Source organism: Trachypithecus francoisi, unplaced genomic scaffold (assembly GCF_009764315.1).
Source record: "Trachypithecus francoisi isolate TF-2019V2 unplaced genomic scaffold, Tfra_2.0 Lachesis_group3, whole genome shotgun sequence".
NCBI classification, from domain to species: domain Eukaryota; kingdom Metazoa; phylum Chordata; class Mammalia; order Primates; family Cercopithecidae; genus Trachypithecus; species Trachypithecus francoisi.
The window spans coordinates 122,583,686-122,600,205 of NW_022681468.1; the positions used below are offsets into that span (position 1 = coordinate 122,583,686).

At 50.5% G+C, this 16,520-nt stretch overlaps 1 protein-coding gene across 1 annotated transcript; it reads left to right on the top strand.

The window, feature by feature from the left end:
• The first annotated feature begins 8,421 nt into the window (after positions 1–8,421).
• On the top strand, positions 8,422–9,103 carry LOC117070467 (myosin light polypeptide 6-like). The gene has a single exon (XM_033189660.1). It carries the CDS (start codon positions 8,473–8,475, stop codon positions 8,926–8,928), a length of 456 nt encoding a protein of 151 aa, XP_033045551.1. The 5' UTR covers positions 8,422–8,472; the 3' UTR covers positions 8,929–9,103.
• Positions 9,104–16,520: the final 7,417 nt, after the last annotated feature.

Below are 16,520 nucleotides of genomic sequence, written 5' to 3' on the forward strand. Positions count from 1 at the left end.
CAGAAGTTCGAGACCAGACTGACCAACATGGCGAAACCCTATCTCTATTAAAAATACACACACCACTTTGGGAGGCCGAGACGGGTGGATCACGAGGTCAGGAGATCGAGACCCTCCTGGCTAACGTGGTGAAACACCGTCTCTACTAAAAAATACAAAAAAAACTAGCCAGACGAGGTGGCGGACGCCTGTAGTCCCAGCTACTTGGGAGGCTGAGGCAGGAGAATGGCGTAAACCTGGGAGGCGGAGCTTGCAGTGAGCCGAGATCCAGCCACTGCACTCCAGCCTGGGCGACTGAGCAAGACTCTGTCTCAAAAAAAAAAAAAAAAAAATACACACACACATATTAGCTGGGCATGGCGGTGCACATCTGTAATCCCAGTTACTTGGGAGGCTGAGACAGGAGAATTGCTTGAATCTGGTAGGCGGAGGTTGCAGCGAGCTGAGATCGCGCCACAGTACTCCAGCCTGGGCAATGGAGCGAGACAGTAGTCTCAAAAATAAGTAAATAAAATAAATGATGATAAGCACAATAATTTTCTCATCACAAAGCAAAGCAACGAAAAAATAAAGCAAAAACAAAAAAATACAAAACGAAACAAAATCCAACAGCACAGCACAATATCACCTGACCCTGGCTGATGCTCTGTCACCGCAGTCACAGCAGTCGACGGCCGTTGATGTCAAAACAGTCTAGACAAAGCCTGGCTGCTGGAGGGCAACCCTTGTCCCTCAGAGTGGCTCTAGGGAGCCAGGAACATTCACAACGCCCTATTTTGAGGCAGGCATAGCTACATTCTTAACCCCATTTAACCTTCACCAGCTCGCTAGGCATTTTGAAACACCTTTTTATTGAAATATAACGTATGTACGGTACAACTTGCATGAATCTCAAATTGTTTGATGAGCTCAAGCTTAATGAATTTTCACATAGGTATAAACTCATGTGATACCAACCAGATCAAGATATAAACCACTTCCGGCCAGCCGTGGTGGCTCACGCCTGTAATCCCAGAACTTTAGGTGGCTGAGGTGGGTGGATTACCTGAGATCAGGAGTTTGAGACCAGCTTGACCAATATGGTGAAACCCCATCTTTACTAAAAATACAAATATTATCCGGGCATGGTGCTGGGCACCTGTAGTCCCAGCTATTCGGGAGGCTGAGTCAGGAGAATTGCTTGAACCTGGGAGGTGGAGCTTGCAGTGAGCCGAGATGGTGTCACTGCCCTCCAGCCTGGGCAACAGAACGAGACTCCGTCTAAAAAAAAAAAAAGCTATAAACCACTTCCAACATGCCAGAAGTTTCCCTCAGTCCCCCTCCAAGTCAGCACCCCCAAAGGTAACCACTATCCTGACCTTTCTCACCACAGACTAGCCTCACCTATTATTGAATTCGGCTTAATGGAATCACACAGCTCCTATTCTTGTGTGTCTGGCCTCTTTCACTCAACAAAATGTCAGATTCTTCCATGTTGCTGCATCTATCAGTAGTTTCTTTATGTTGTCACTGTGCAATATTCCACTGTACAACCATCCCACATGGCTTCAGCCATTCTTCTGATGATGAGCCTCAGGGTTGACTCATTTGGGGTCATTGTGAACAATCCCCAAGAACACCCTGTCCATGCCTTTCGGACACACGTGCTCATTTCTCTTGGGTCTGTAGCTAGGAGCGTACCTGCTGGGTTAGGGGCTGGTGGACGCTTAGCTTTCGTAGCTATTTTTGCAGTCGGTACATTTAGTCAGATATGGAAACGGAAGTTCAGAGCGTTTAAGTAGCTCATCCAAGTTCATGCAGTTACTCAGAGGTGAAGCCTAGAATTCAGAGATTTCTGAGTCCAGCATCTTCCCAGGGGAGGCCAGCTTCCTCTCCCATCCTTTTAATCCTGCCTTTTAGGACAGGTGAAAGGGGTGTGAGGATGCGGGGAAAGCAGAGAAGCCCCTCAGACAGCCTGCTTTATAACGAGCTCCTGGGGTATGTCCACACTGCCCAGGACGGCACAGTGCACCCAAGGCAGGGGCTGGACAGAGGCTGACATGGAATAAGTGGGGCAGCTCGGTGCCTTGAGGGTCCCTGTCCGCACACCCCCACACTGTGCGGCCCCTCCCCTCTCCAGTCTCATCCTTGCCCATGCACTCATCTGTCCCCCTCACTCCAGCCACACTGCCTTTCTTGCTATCCCCCCAAACACCAGGCATGTTTCTGCTTCACAGCCTTGACATCTGCAGGCACCTCTTTCTAAATTTCTCCCCCAGACATTGGCAAGGCACCCCCGACCCACCACCCACACTTTTTCATGGCTGCTGCTCAACTACCTGGTCTAAAAGAACACCCCCATCATGCACCACCCCCTCACCTTGCTATCTCTGTCTGATCTTCTGTCTTTTGTATATTGATTTACTGCCTGTCTCCCCACCCCAGAAAGTGAGCTCCAGAAGGCAGGGCCTCACCATCTTGCTTGCTGCTCCACCCTCAATGTGTGGGGCAGTGCCTGGCACCTTGCAGGTTCTCTAGAGATATTGAATGCAAGAAAGAATGAATGAATGAGCTAATGAACAAATAAAATGCAACCCCTCAGAGCAGCCGGCAGCAAACATTACAGGTGAGGAGAGGCTTTTGGTGCCAGGCCTGGCTGTTTATGTCCAAGTCTTGAGAAAAAGCTCCCACCTGGGCATTGGTCTAGAGCCCTGGGGTAGTGTGAGGTGGTGCCCAGCCTGACCTTAGTGGCCTCCAGGTGCTCAACCATCACAGCCAGCTCTCACGGGAGCCAGACAGACAAGGACACCAATGTGGATCTGTGCCCCAATTGGGCTGATCTGTCAAGATGGGGAGATTTAGGATTCCTGGGTGATGAGGGAGAGCTGATAGCTATAGATCCCTCCAGGTGTCTTTTCCCTGGTGCGGGGCCAGCTGGGGGATGAGGGCAGAGATCATCGTCAAAGCAGGTGGGTCTAGGAATAATTGGAGGGGTCCTGGAGGGATCCCATTTCCCCCAAACCCCGCCTAAAGTACATTCCTCATTCCTCATTGCTAGTGTTGGCCTGGGAAGCCTTTGTTGGCTTATGTTACAGTTTTGGGCCCCAGTTTGTTCCATGTGTAAAATGGGTAGAACTAGGCCATGAAGCACCATAGAGAAACAGCCCTAGATCAAGGGTCTCTGGCATAAATTCTCATCCTCAGGACTGCTGTGTAGCCTCTGGCAAAGCCCTGCCATCTCTGGGTTTCAGATTCCCCACATGTCAAATGAGGGAGTATCTCCAAAGACTGATGTCCTCTCTTAGTCACTGTAAAGCGACTGACCTCCTGTCCTTTCTCAAGGAAGGGCAAGTTTAGCAAAGGAGGCAGGGAGGGGAAGCCTAGGGAAGAGGGTGAGAATGTGAAGTATGAACCTCACCAGTGCGACAGCTTGGCCCTGACCTGGGCTTGTTGGAGGCCTCCTCTCTGAACTCCACCAAATGCCTGGCTGAGACTCGAATAGTGTGGCTGACTGGGTGGGGAGCTGTCCAATCAACTGCTCCTCTCTCCTCCTATAAACGGGGCTCTGAGTTCCAAAGGGCATCCAACAGGAGACCCCAGCTGGGACGCCTCTCCCAGAGTTTGTGCAAGTTGCACACAGTTCTACCATGGGACCCCTCGTTGCCACCAGGATGGGGAAAGGTAAATTCGCTTTTCAGTCCAAGTCAGACAGAGACCTAGTTTTCAGAAGCAGAAGCTGAGTTCTTAGGAATCCCAGAGATCATTCGTTTGAGCGCATAAGGATGCCCAAGTCTGGGCTTGCAACAGTTTGGTGTTACTTCATTGAATCCTCACACAAACCTGTAAAGAACAGAGCATCATTCCCCCCATGTGACAGATGCAGGAACTACCACTCAGAGAGGCTAAGTGATGTGTGCAAGGTCACACAGCTAGTGGGTAGCAGGGCCAGAATGTAAAGCCAGGTCTGTCTGACTCCAGATCTGGGCTTCACACTTCCTCCCTTGTCAGAAGAAGGGGTGCGACCTTGTGCTCTGGGGGTCCAGGAGCCTGAGAGATCATTCTACCAGCAAGGGCTGGGGAGAGGACTGGGACCTTTGCACCTGCTGTCTGCTTTAGCTAAAAACCCTTCCCTTAGAAAATTGCCTTGCTGAATCCCACACTTTGCTCCGGTCTCAGCTTAAGGGGCATTGTCCCAGGAAGGCCTTCCTCTGGGGCCACTGAGTCTTATATAGAGCAACTCCTCTGTCTCCCACAAAGCCTTTTCCCCTGGCCTCAGGTGATGGGTCTCCCTGACACTCATCACCATCTGCAGCACTATCTTGTCTCAGATGCGTATTCAAGTGTTTATTGCTTGTCTCCACCAAAAAAAATGAGGCTTTGTCTCATTCACCCCTCCATCCTCAAGGCCTAACATAGTGTCTAGCGCATAGTAGGTGCTCAATGAATATTTGTTGGCAGAAGGCATGAGTGACTGCCTTTTTCCTTAATAAGGTTAAGAAAAAGGAGTATCTGTGATCTGCCAGGCCTGGAGGAAAGAGTTGACCCTTGGACCCTTAGACATCTCATTCCAAGCGTCGCCGCTGTCAGTTGTCAGCCCAGCGCTTGCACGCGGAGCCGAGGCTGTCTCTGCAGCTTCCAGGGCGCAGGACATGAGTGGCAGATGAAGCAATCCACTAAGGGCTGGGGCGCTGGCCCCACGGCGCTCTGGCTCCGAGCCCAGTGCTCTTTCTAAGAGCCGGGGCAGGGCCCCGCCACGGGAGAGGGGTGCCGAGAGCCCCGCGCCCTCGCCGCGCGTCCCCCGCGGAGCCCGGGGCCGCCCGACCTGGCCCCGCGCCCGGGGCCGCGCCCTCCCTCCCCGCCCGCGCCGGCGCCGCCGCCGCCCCCTGCCCCGCGCGCGGCCCCTGCGCTGCCAGCGGCTCCTTCCCCAGCGGGGGCCATCCTCGAGCTCAGGACCCGCGCACCCGAACCCGGGCCGCCCGTGACCCTCCGGGTTCCCCCGGACCCCGGCCCGCCCGCCCCGGGCCCCCCAGACTCGGGGCGCCCGCAGGCCCCGCGGGGCACGGGAACCGGCAATTTCCCCGGCCGCCGCCCCGCCCGCCGCCCGCTCTGTACTTAGCTGATGACGGGTTCCGCGGCCCTCGGCGGGGCGGGCGGCGGGTTCAGGGCGGGCGAAGCCGGCCCAGCCGGTCCCGTGCTCTGCTCGCAGGCGGCCGCCGGGCCTGTGTCATCCACCAGGAATTTCTGTTTTCCCCTCCGCGGGGCTGGAAGAAAAAACAATAATTAGGTCACTGGGCAGGCGGCAGAGAGGGTGTGGGACAGGCCAGTGGCGCCCTGTTGGGCAGGGAAAGGGTTTGGGAGGACGGCGGGGAGGGAAGGCCCCACAGCGCTCTCCTTCCTGCCCTCCCCTGCCTGCCCGCGGGTGCAAGCAGAGGCAGCCCTGACGGTCCCCGCGGTCCACTCATTCCACAGGCGTTTGCTGGGCACCTCTTGTGCACCAAATTCGATGCTAGGCGCTGGGAATTCAACAGTGAGCAAAAGAGAAGGAATGACCTGGTGAAAAAGATAAAAAGGCGGAGAGATAGTCAGGTGGTGACCATACAGTGAGTGGGAGGCCACTGCACAGGCAAAGGCGTTTCAGGGTATATGGATGGGAGCCAGGGAAGGCTTCCTGGGGGAAGTGGCACCTGCTCAGAGGCCTGAAAGAGGAATGGGCCTTGTTGTGGGGAGAGGCAGGTTGGGTACTCCAGGTGGAAGGAGCGGCAGGTGCAAAGGCTCGGGCGTGAGAAGACAGGGCACAGGACAAGGACTGAAAGCACAGCAGAGAAGCATCGCATGAACTTTCAATCCTCAGGGTGGCTCTACCCATTAAAGACGCATATTTTTGATCCCATGAGGTCCGTAAACGCAAGCCAGCTATCTGGTGCTCAACTGAAGATATAACCACATTTTCCCACATTGGAGGAAGACTGTTTTGGACGCACTGAGAGGTACTAAGTCCGGGTACTGTACCTATGAGTGACTGAAGACATTTTCAAGGGGTCATCTGGACTTAGCACATTTCTCTCATTCACTCCCACCTTAAGACAACCCCCGCTGTGAAGGACGGGATGCCAGGGCAGGGGCACAGGCCTGAGTCATTTGGAGGATGAGCCGCGAGACTGGGGAGGTGGACAGCATCGGGGTATAAAGGATCTTGCGGGTCATTGTACTGAGTTCAAATGGGAACTCATTTGAACTTAGGGGAACCAGGGAGCCATGGTTTACAGCAGGGAGGTGGGGGACAGGATCAGATTTCGGAAAACTTAATAGCTGACAATAGCCAAGATTTATTTGGCTCCTATTACATACCAGCACAGGGCTGGGGTTTTACACACATTTTAGTAAACTTGGCAATAATCCTGTGAGTATGGTACTAAGTCTGATTTCATAGAAGAGAAAATGGGCCAGGGAGGCCATTTGCCACAGGTCACTTACCAGTAAGGGGCACACCCAGGTCTCCAATGTGCTGGGCCGTGTTCTGGGAGCTCTGGTGAAAGAAGCAGGCTCTGCCCTTACCCTCAAGGAGCCTGTTTTCTGCTGGGGGAGATGAATGTGAGGTGCCTTAGTCAGGGTCATGTCAGAGTGGAGTTGACTGCTCTCTGGTGTGGCTCTCCAGGGGTACATTCTCCAAGACTGGGATGGCGATCCTACTCCAGGGTCATCCGAGAACCCAGGCTCCTTCCATCTTGCCACTCTGCCCTCTTGGGATATCCATTATGGGCTCCTGTCTACATTCTGGGCAGAAGAAAGAGATGGAGGGACATGTCCTCTTTCCTTAGGGTAACATCACTTCTACTTACAACCCACTGTCACAACTTAGTCCCATGTCACACTTAGGTGGTACAAGGGAAGTTGGGCAATGCAGTCTTTAATAAGGCAGCCCAAGTGCCCAACAGAAACAGACAGACTTTTCACACTGTAGAACAGGGGTTGGTGAACATTTTCTTAAAGGGCCAGGCAGTAAATATTTCAGGCTTTGCAAGCTATACATTATCTGTGGCATTGCCTACCCTACTACAAAAGAGTGAAAGCAGTCATAGACACAGAAATGAATAAGCCTGTCTGTACTTGCAATAACATTTTATTTATGGACATTGAAATCTAAATATTATATAGTTTCTATGATTCACAGAATATTTATATTTTCAGTCACTTAAAAATGTAAAAAAAAGGCCAGGCCCAGTGGCTCAGACCTGTAATTCCAGCACTGTGGGAGGCTGAGGCGGGCAGATTGCTTGAGTCTAGGAGTTTGAGACCAGCCTGGGCAACATAGGAAGACCTTGTCTCTACAAAAAACTGAAAAAAAAGCCCAGCATGGTGACTTGCTCCTGTGGTCCCAGCTACTCTGGAGGCTGAGGAGGGAGGATTTCTTGAGCCAAGGAGGTCGAGGCTGCAGTGAGCCGAGACTGTGCAACTCCACTCAGTCTGAGTGACAAAGGGAGACTCTGTCCTAAAAAAAAGAAAACGCAAAAAAGAAATACTTTCGTGCTTGCAGGCAGCACAAAAATAGGCAGCAGGCCAGATTTGGCCTATGAGTTATAACTTGCTGACCCCCTGCCACAGAAGAAGGGAAGGATGAAAATTAGCAGATAACCAGCAGCTTGTGCCGCAGTAATAAGGCATAAGACAAGGTCATATGGGCTCCCAGCACCCCAGAAATAAAAGTCCTGGGTTCTGAGAACTTAAAGAAAGAGTGAGGCTGGGTGGAGGACGTGTAGGACTTTGATAACAGAGAAGTTGGAGAAAGGTGATCTGGGCCAAGGGCACAGTGATGAGAAAAGGCTGGATGCACAGAAGTCAGGCATGGCTGGGCTACCCCACAGTTTGAGGGATAGAGAGGGAGGGCCCAGCTGAATGATGATGAGCCTTATCTACATCTGCCAGGCTGCAGGCTTTTTGTTTCCTATGGGCAGTGGGGAGGTGGGGAGTCATGTGATCACAGCTGTACTCCATGAACTTAATTTTGAGTCATTTCACATGGCTCTGTTCCTCCAAGAAGCTGGCTCTGATCTCCTTAAAACCCATCTCTTTCTATCCTGGGCCCTTTAGTGGCAATCCCCATGGGCCTTGGATCACATAGCCTCTCTGTACTGTCTTCATAGGAGGATGTAAGTTCTTGGTGGGAAGATGGACAAAGCTGTGTCCCTCACAATAAGCAACATGAAGTCCTAGAGGAGGAATATAACATACAGGCCAGCATGTTAGACATGCTTGTACTTTTTTTCAAAACACACACACTATATCTCTATCTGTATCTGTATATGTATCTCTATCTAGATCCTCATTTGTCTCTGCATCTGTAGCTGTATTTGTATCCAAGGCCACATCCATATATATCCAGAATCTATATCTACATCAATAGAGCTACCACTTACCCAGTATCCAAAGCATCAGTTTAAGAATAGAAGCTGGCCATTACTGCAGGAAAAGGTCCCGCAGAGCTGAGCAGTCAAGATGTGTGACTTCACCGAAGACCAGACTGCAGAGTTCAAGGAGGCCTTCCAGCTGTTTGACCGAGCAGGTGATGGCAAGATCCTGTACAGCCAGTGTGGGGACGTGATGAAGGCCCTGGGCCAGAATCCTACCAACGCCAAGGTGCTCAAGGTCCTGGGGAACCCGGAGAGTGATGAGATGAATGTGAAGGTGCTGGACTTTGAGCACTTTCTGCCCATGCTGCAGACAGTGGCCAAGAACAAGGACCAGGGCACCTATGAGGATTATGTCGAAGGACTTCGGGTGTTTGACAAGGAAGGAAATGGCACTGTCACGGGTGCTGAAATCCGGCATGTTCTTGTCACACTGGGTGAGAGGATGACCGAGGAAGAAGTAGAGATGCTGCTGGCAGGGCACGAGGACAGCAATGGTTGTATCAACTATGCAGAGCTCGTCCGCATGGTGCTGAATGGCTGAGGACCCTCCCAGTCTCCCGACTCCGTGCCTTTCCCTGTGTGAGTTTTGTATCTAGCCTGAAGTTTCCCTAGGCTCTCTTGTCTCAACACCTTTCCCATCTTGTCTCTCTTGGATGATGTTTGCCATCAGCATTCACCAAATAAACTTGTTCTCTGGGCCTTCGGAAAAAAAGAAAGAAGAAGAATAGAAGCTTTAGTGCCAAAAAGGTAAAATAGAGTTGTCCTTCAGTATCCGTGGGGGATGGGCTCCAGGACCCCCATGCATACCAAAATCCACAGATGCTCAGGTCCTTATATAAAATGGCATATTATTTGCATATAACCTACACACATCCTCTCATATACTTTAAATTATCTCTAGATTACTTATAATACCCAATACAATGTAAAGTTATGTATACAGTTGTTATACTGTGTTATTTATGGAACAATGACAAGAAAATAGATTTTTACATGTGTAGTACAGACATAACAATCCTTTTTTTTTTCAAATATTTTCAACCCATGGATAGGGAGAACTGACGGTAAAGTGAAGGCTGAAACCAGCCCCTAGTGGCAAAGCATGGAAACAGAAAACTTCACAGCAGAGACCATTCTGTCACTTCCCATCGACATCCTACTGAAAGGTTCCTTAATAAAAATATTCCCCCGTATAATACTTGATTTACCTGAACAACAACAACAAAATACTTTCAGTAAGTTTATGACCAAAAAATTAATTTTCCTAAATATGTTTTCTTATACAGTTGGGGTGTTTCATGTATATCTGTGGGTTTTATAGGTCAGCTAATAGGGGAATTGCTTGGCCAATAAATACAAAAATGAACAAGACAGGGTGCTGCCCTTCACGATTCTTCAACACACCCCACTCCCTCAAAGGAGTTTGTACCTAGGCAGATACTCAGGGACTCTGCAAATTGCCCTCGGTCTGTGCGTTACGGCAGGGGTCCCCAACCTCCAGGCTGTGAACTGATACTGGTCCGTAGCCTGTTAGGAACTGGGTTCCACAGCAGGAGGTGAGCAGCGGGCCAGCAAACATTACCACCTGAGCACCGCCTCCTGTCAGATCAGCTGCCACATTCGACTCTTTTTTAGGTGGGAGATGAAGTCTGTCGCCCAGGCTGGAGTGCAGTGGTGCAATCTTAGCTCACTGCAACCTCTGCCTCCTGGGTTCAAGTGATTCTCCTGCCTCAAGCCTTCCTAGTAGCTGGGATTTCAGGCATGTGCCACCACGTCTGGCTAATTTTTGTATTTTTAGTACAGACAAGGTTTCGCCATGTTATCCAGGCTGGTCTCAAACTCCTGATCTTAGGTGAAACGCCAGCCTCAGCCTCTGAAAGTGCTGGGATTACAGGCATGAGCTACCATGCCCGGCCAACACATTAGCTTCTCACGGGAGCGTGAACCCTCTCGTGAACTGCGTGTGTGAGGGATTTAGGTTTCGTGCTTTTTATGAGAATCTAACTAACTAATACCTGATGATCTGAGGTGGAACAGTTTCATCTCATAACCATACCCCGTCTCCCCACCCTGGTATGTGGAAAAATTGCCTTCCACAAAACCAGTCCCTGGTGCCAAAAAGGATGTGGAGCACTGCTTTAGGGAGCCATCAGGAGAGTGATCCGGAAGACAGCATGCCCAGGGCACTGGTTCTTCAAGTGTGTTCCTAGACGAGCAGCATCAGCACCACCTGGACCTTGTCAGAAATGCAGCTTCTCGGGTCCCGCTCAGACCTACAGAATCAGAAACTCCAGCCATAGGGCCTAGCCCCCTGGGTTTGAGCAAGCCCTGCAGATGATTCCAATGCAAGCCAAAGTTTGAGGACCACTGGCCTAGAGCCCTGGGCACTGGGCTGAGAGTCAGAAACCCTCATTCTCATACTGGACTTGGCACTCCAGGCTCTGTGATGTTGGGCAAACCCGGCCCTCTCCCCTGGCCCCAGTCCTTAGGTGTAAACTGGTAGGTTTGGTCCTGACTGAGACTGAGGGTGGCCCATGGTCCCTAAGATCTTTCTCAGCTCAGAGAGCCCATGGTCTCTCCACCTGACTGTTGGGAGTGGGACCTTGGCCTTGAAGCAAGGAATGTGCCCTCCTTCTTTAGAGGGAGATTCTGTCATTCTGCAGCATTCTGTTGGCAGGATTGTAGAAATTCGGATCCTGTCAGACTCCCTTGAGTGTCCTGGTCTAGGCAGAGGCCCCAGCAGGCGCCGTGCCATCCTGCCTTTCCCTGGGCTCTCTGTAGTCTGAGAAGGACGGGGCAGTCTCGGCACAGACCTAGATCTGTTTGTGTTTGTGTCTGGTGAGTGCCCCAGGAGGTTGTTTATGTTGCCCACTTTTTGCTAGTGTCCAAGCCCCCAATGTCTGTCAGTCCCAGGTCCCAAGTGGAAGCAGAGACTACAGGGCACCAAATCTGCCCTAGCCCCCAACACAGGGAAAACCTTCGGCCCATCTTATCCAGGCAGGGACTTACGGCTCCTCCATGTGGGATGTCTGAGATCAGTGAGGCTGTGTCCTGAGGATGCGGGACCTCCAAGCTGACCCTGAACAGCAGGAGCCTTGAGCTCCCTCCCTTGAGCCCAAGACCATTAGACTCCTGTAGGGGCTGGGTCCAGGCTTAGGGTCTTAGACCCCAAAAAACAGGCCTTAGATGGCAAAGGAACACTCCTTAAGGGCACATGCATAGTTCTGAGCCCCAAGGAAACTAGGCGGTAGACCTCAGAATCACCAATGTCTGCCTTCTTCTGAGCCCCATTCCATAGGATTCTGTGTGAGCCAGGCTGGGCAGTGGAGGCAGCCTGGTGTGCAGTAAAGATCCTGAGCTCAGAACTCATGACCCTGGGGTCAGGGCTCATGACTTTGCAGCTAACACTCTGTGTGACTTTGAACAAATCCATCTCCCCTCTGGGCTTCAGTTTCCTCAACTGGCCGATGGATTCATAATATATTCCTGACTATGAAGCTCAAGGAAATCAGACAGGGGAAAATGCCTTGTTAAAACTGAGGTAGGGCCAGGCTTATGCCTATAATCCTAGCACTTTGGTAGGCCGAGGTGGGCAAATCACTTGAGATCAGCAGTTTGAGACCAGCCTGGCCAACACGGCGAAATCCCATCTCTACTAAAAATACAACAATTAGCCAGGCGTGGTGGTACATGCCTATGATCTCAGCTACTTGGGAGGCTAAGGCAGGAGAATTGCTTGAACCCAGGAGGCAGAGATTTCAGAGAGCTGAGATCACGCCACTGCACTTCAGCCTGGGTGACAGAGGGAGACCCTGTCTCAAAACAATACAAAACAAAACTCAGGGTGTCCTGAGTTTTCCATGGGTGCTGAAATTAAAGAGCCTGGCCTTGGGCTTCCACACCCGCTTCACTTTCCATGGCTATCAAATGGGCTGACCTCCTAAGGGTACCAGGGGAAAGAGTGATGGGAAGAGGGCCAGGCACATTGTAAGTGCTTGATTGATATGGGCTGTACTAGTTATCCATTGCTACATACCATTTGCCCCAAAAGTTAGCAACTTAAAACAACAGGTATTTATGATGTCACAGTTTCCTGGGTCAAGAATCTGGGCATAGGTTCTTAGCTGGGTCCTCTGCCTCATGGTCTCTCTCAGGCTGCAGTCAAGCTGTAATGAAGTCAACAGTCATCTGATGGCTCATCTGGGGATGGATCCTCTTCGAAGCCTACTCATGTGGTTATTGGCAAGATTCTGTTTTTGTGGGTTGTAGGTCTGTAAGTCTCAGTTCCTATCTGGCCTGGATGGCCTTGCTGGCTGTTGGCTGGAGACTGTTCTCATATGCTTGCCACGTGGCCCTCTCCACTGGGCAGCTCATGACAGCTGGCTTCACTCAGAGACAGCAACAGAGTGCCCAAGACGAAAGCCATGGTCTTTTTGTAACCTAATATCAGAGGTGATGTGCCATCACTTTTGCTGTATTCTATTTGTCAGGAGCCACTCACTAGGGCCAGCCCACACTGAAGGAGAGGGCATTCCACAAAGGCATTAACAACAAGAGGTAGGAATCACTGGGGGCCACCTTAGAAGGCCCCCAGCACACTCACCAAGCCTTGCTCTGAGCCAAGCTCAAGCTCTAAGATAGAGTGAGTTCTTAATGGAGGGAGATTGTGGGGAAAGGCTAGAGAAATGTGTTGCCTGGTGGGCTTCCCAAGACAGGGCCCCCGGGGCCTGCCCACCCTGATCTTTATCGCCATGGCAGGGCCTGTTTGATGGCAGGGGGATTTGCAGCCAGCAGGAGCTGCATTCCAGGGCTGGGTACTTAACATTCCAGAGGAGCTCTCACTAATTAGTACCCTGCCCATCCCAGGCCTGGACTACCCGGCTCCCCTGTGTTCCCATGGCTCAGCCAGAGGACTCCCTTGTGGCTTTGGGTCACATTGAGAGGCCCAGAGATGGACTGGTCCTAAGAAGGGTCACACAGCAATGAGTCCAGTAGCAAAGGAAGGGCTGGGGCTCATGTCCTTTTACCTATAGCTTGTGGGCAGGGGGCAGCTGTGGTCAGAACCTTAGGGCAGGGCCCCCTGGGGGTGAGATGGGCTAAAGCAGACCTCAGGCAAATGACTATTTCTCTGAACCTCTATTTCCTCACTTGTAAATGTGGGGGGGGGCAGTTCTAAGATCGCATAGCATGTGACAAAGACTCTCCTTGAGCAAACTTAAACCAGCTCCTCTGAGCCCTCTTTTTGAGTAGGCTTCATCCTGGGATCCTGTCTTCAGCCTGCCTAGCCCAGTTTTAGCAAGAATCCTGTTGCATTGATTTAGCAAGAATCCCCCTACCCTTGATGTCTCCTCTTAGTAACTTCCATCCACTGACAGCATGCTCCCACCCTTCATTCTGCTGGTTGGCTGTAAACCCTCAGCTGTCTGTGCTGTATCTGGAGTTGAATATAGTCTCCCCACTGTTGTGATAGTCTTAACACCTACCACAATAGTTGTAAATAAAGTCTTCCTTAAGGGAAAAGCCAGTGAGGGTCCTGGGGGGGATGTGCTGACTCATACCTGGAATACTAGCATTTTAGGAGGCCAATGTGGGAAGACCACTTGAGGCCAGGAGTTCAAGAACAGCTGAGGCAACATAGCAATACCCTCATTTCTCTAAGAAAAAAAATTTTTTTTAATTAGCCAGGCATGGTGGTGTGTGCCTGTAGTCCTAGCTACTTAGGAGGCTGAGGAAGGAGGATCACTTAAGCCCAGGATTTCAAGGCTGGAGTGAGCTGCAATCTTACCACTGTACTCCAGCCTAGGCAACAGAACAAGACCCTGTCTCTTTTTAAAAAAAAAAAAAAAGAGAGAGAGAGAGACAGCGAGAGAAAGAAAGAAAGGCCAGTGGAGACAGAAGTCTCTGGATGCCCTTCTTGTCTTCTCTGGCTGTCATCGTTGGGCCTACTACTCAGCCTCTGTGGCCTTTGGAGCAAACACTTAGTGGCCCTTGATTCATCTGGCTACACAACTGGTTCTTTGGAGATTTTTTTTTTTTTTTGAGATGGAGTTTCTCTCTTGTTGCCTAGGCTGGAGTGCAGAGGCGCAATCTTGGCTCACTGCAACCTCCGCCTCCTGGGTTCAAGCGTATCTCCTGTCTCGGCCTCCCAAGTAGCTGGGATTACAGGTGCCTGCCACCACGCCCAGCTAATTTTCTATTTTTAGTAGAGACAGGGTTTCTCCATGTTGGTCAGGCTGGTCTTAAACTTCCGATCTCAGGTGATCCACCTGCCTCAACCTCCCACAGTGCTGGGATTACAGACGTGAGCCACTGCACCCGGCTGGAGGCATTTTTATTTAAACCTTCACTACTGTGCCCGAGGGCCAAGCCAGGTGCTTCTCATTCTGAGCTTGAGTGAGCCTCACGAGCAATAGCAAATGGCAACTCCCAGAGGAGTGTTGCACCAGGCCACACCTCACCCTGACCCAGGTCTACGGGTCTTGCTGGGCCAGGCTCTGTGAGGAACAGAATCTGGTTCCTGTCCTTAAGGAGGATCTAAGGTCACTGGGAGGCCAGCAGAGTCATTTGGTATAGGGGTCATCACCATAAAGAACCCTAACATAGACTTGTATAGCAACCTTAAATGAAGTTACTCAGAACTTCACAGAGCTGCATTTAGGACTGGACAAAGGAAAAGACACAGATGAAACCCACACCCATCACAGGACTGCACTGCCTGTCAGGGCTGCAGCATCAATTCAGACATTTTTAAACCCTGTGATCGCCATGTGAATAGCACAGTTATTTTCAGTTCTATTTTGGAGGATTAAGACCATTAATTTTTTTAAGGTAAACATTTAAAATCTATACAAAGATCAGGAAACAATATCACTCTAAAAGGATGTTATTGGAAAAGTTGGCCAAATTTGAATATGAACCATCAGGAGTTGGCAAGCTACGGCCCTCAGGACAAATCTGGCCTGACCTGCTGCCTGTTTTCATAAATAAAGTTTTATTGGAACACATCCATGCTCGTTCAATTTCACCTTATCTATGGCTGCTTTTGCACAGTGGGGCGGAGTTGAGTAGTTGCAATGGAGACCATATGGCCTGCAAAACTGAAAATATCCGGCTCTTTATAGAAAATGTTTGCTGACTCCTGGATGAGATAATAGCAGTGTATCATTGTGAAATTTCCTGATTTTGATAACTGTACTGTTGTTATGTAAAACAAACAACCAAAAAAAAAATCCTAGTTCTTAGGAAATGCCCACTGAAACATTTAGGGGTAAAGGGACATGCCATCTTCAACTTAACTGGACTCTTGTGCAGAAAAAAATGTGGATATATTATGCATGCAAAGATATATTATAAAGAGAGAGAGGTAGGGAATATGATAAAACGTGGGGTAAGAAACTATTTGAGTGAAGGCTATACAGGAGCTCTCTATGATCGTGGTACATTTTCTTAGGTTTGAAATTATTCTAAAATGAAAAATTTTAAAATACATATATTGATATTTTGCATATTATTTTGGCATTTCTTCCTTGTTTTAAAGATAGGGAATCTAAAAAGAAAAAAATAGTTCCCTGGGGCCCTTATTGACCCCTGAGCCCTGCCTCTCACCACACACACACACACACACACCTTAACACATACACTCCCTGTACACACCCACACACTCAAACACATACATACCCCATTCACACACACACCCCACCTGGTCTCACACACACACACACGTGCACGTGCACACACACACACTCAGGCATGTCAGTGTCCCAGCAGGCAGGTGTATGGCCCTTCCGCTGCAGGGGAGGAGAGGGGAAGACCACAGGCCGAGGGAGCTAGATGGCAGAGGCCTGTGACGGGGGCCAGGGGTACTCCAGGGAAGAGGCAGGAATTGTGTCAGGACTTGAAAACTAAACCAGAACTGGTGGAAATATAAAGGCAGGGCATTTCCAGTAAAGGCACAAGCCCGGCAAAGGTGTGGCAGCGGGTGGCATGAGGCATGGCAGGGCCCAGAGGCTGGGACACTGCCTGGGTGGGAGATGCCCAAGGTGCTGAGGATTCTAGGGGGATGCTGCACCCCTCCGCAGCCAGTGGCTGTGTCAGGGTCCTCCAGGAAGAGCAACATGGGCAATCCAGGCTTCT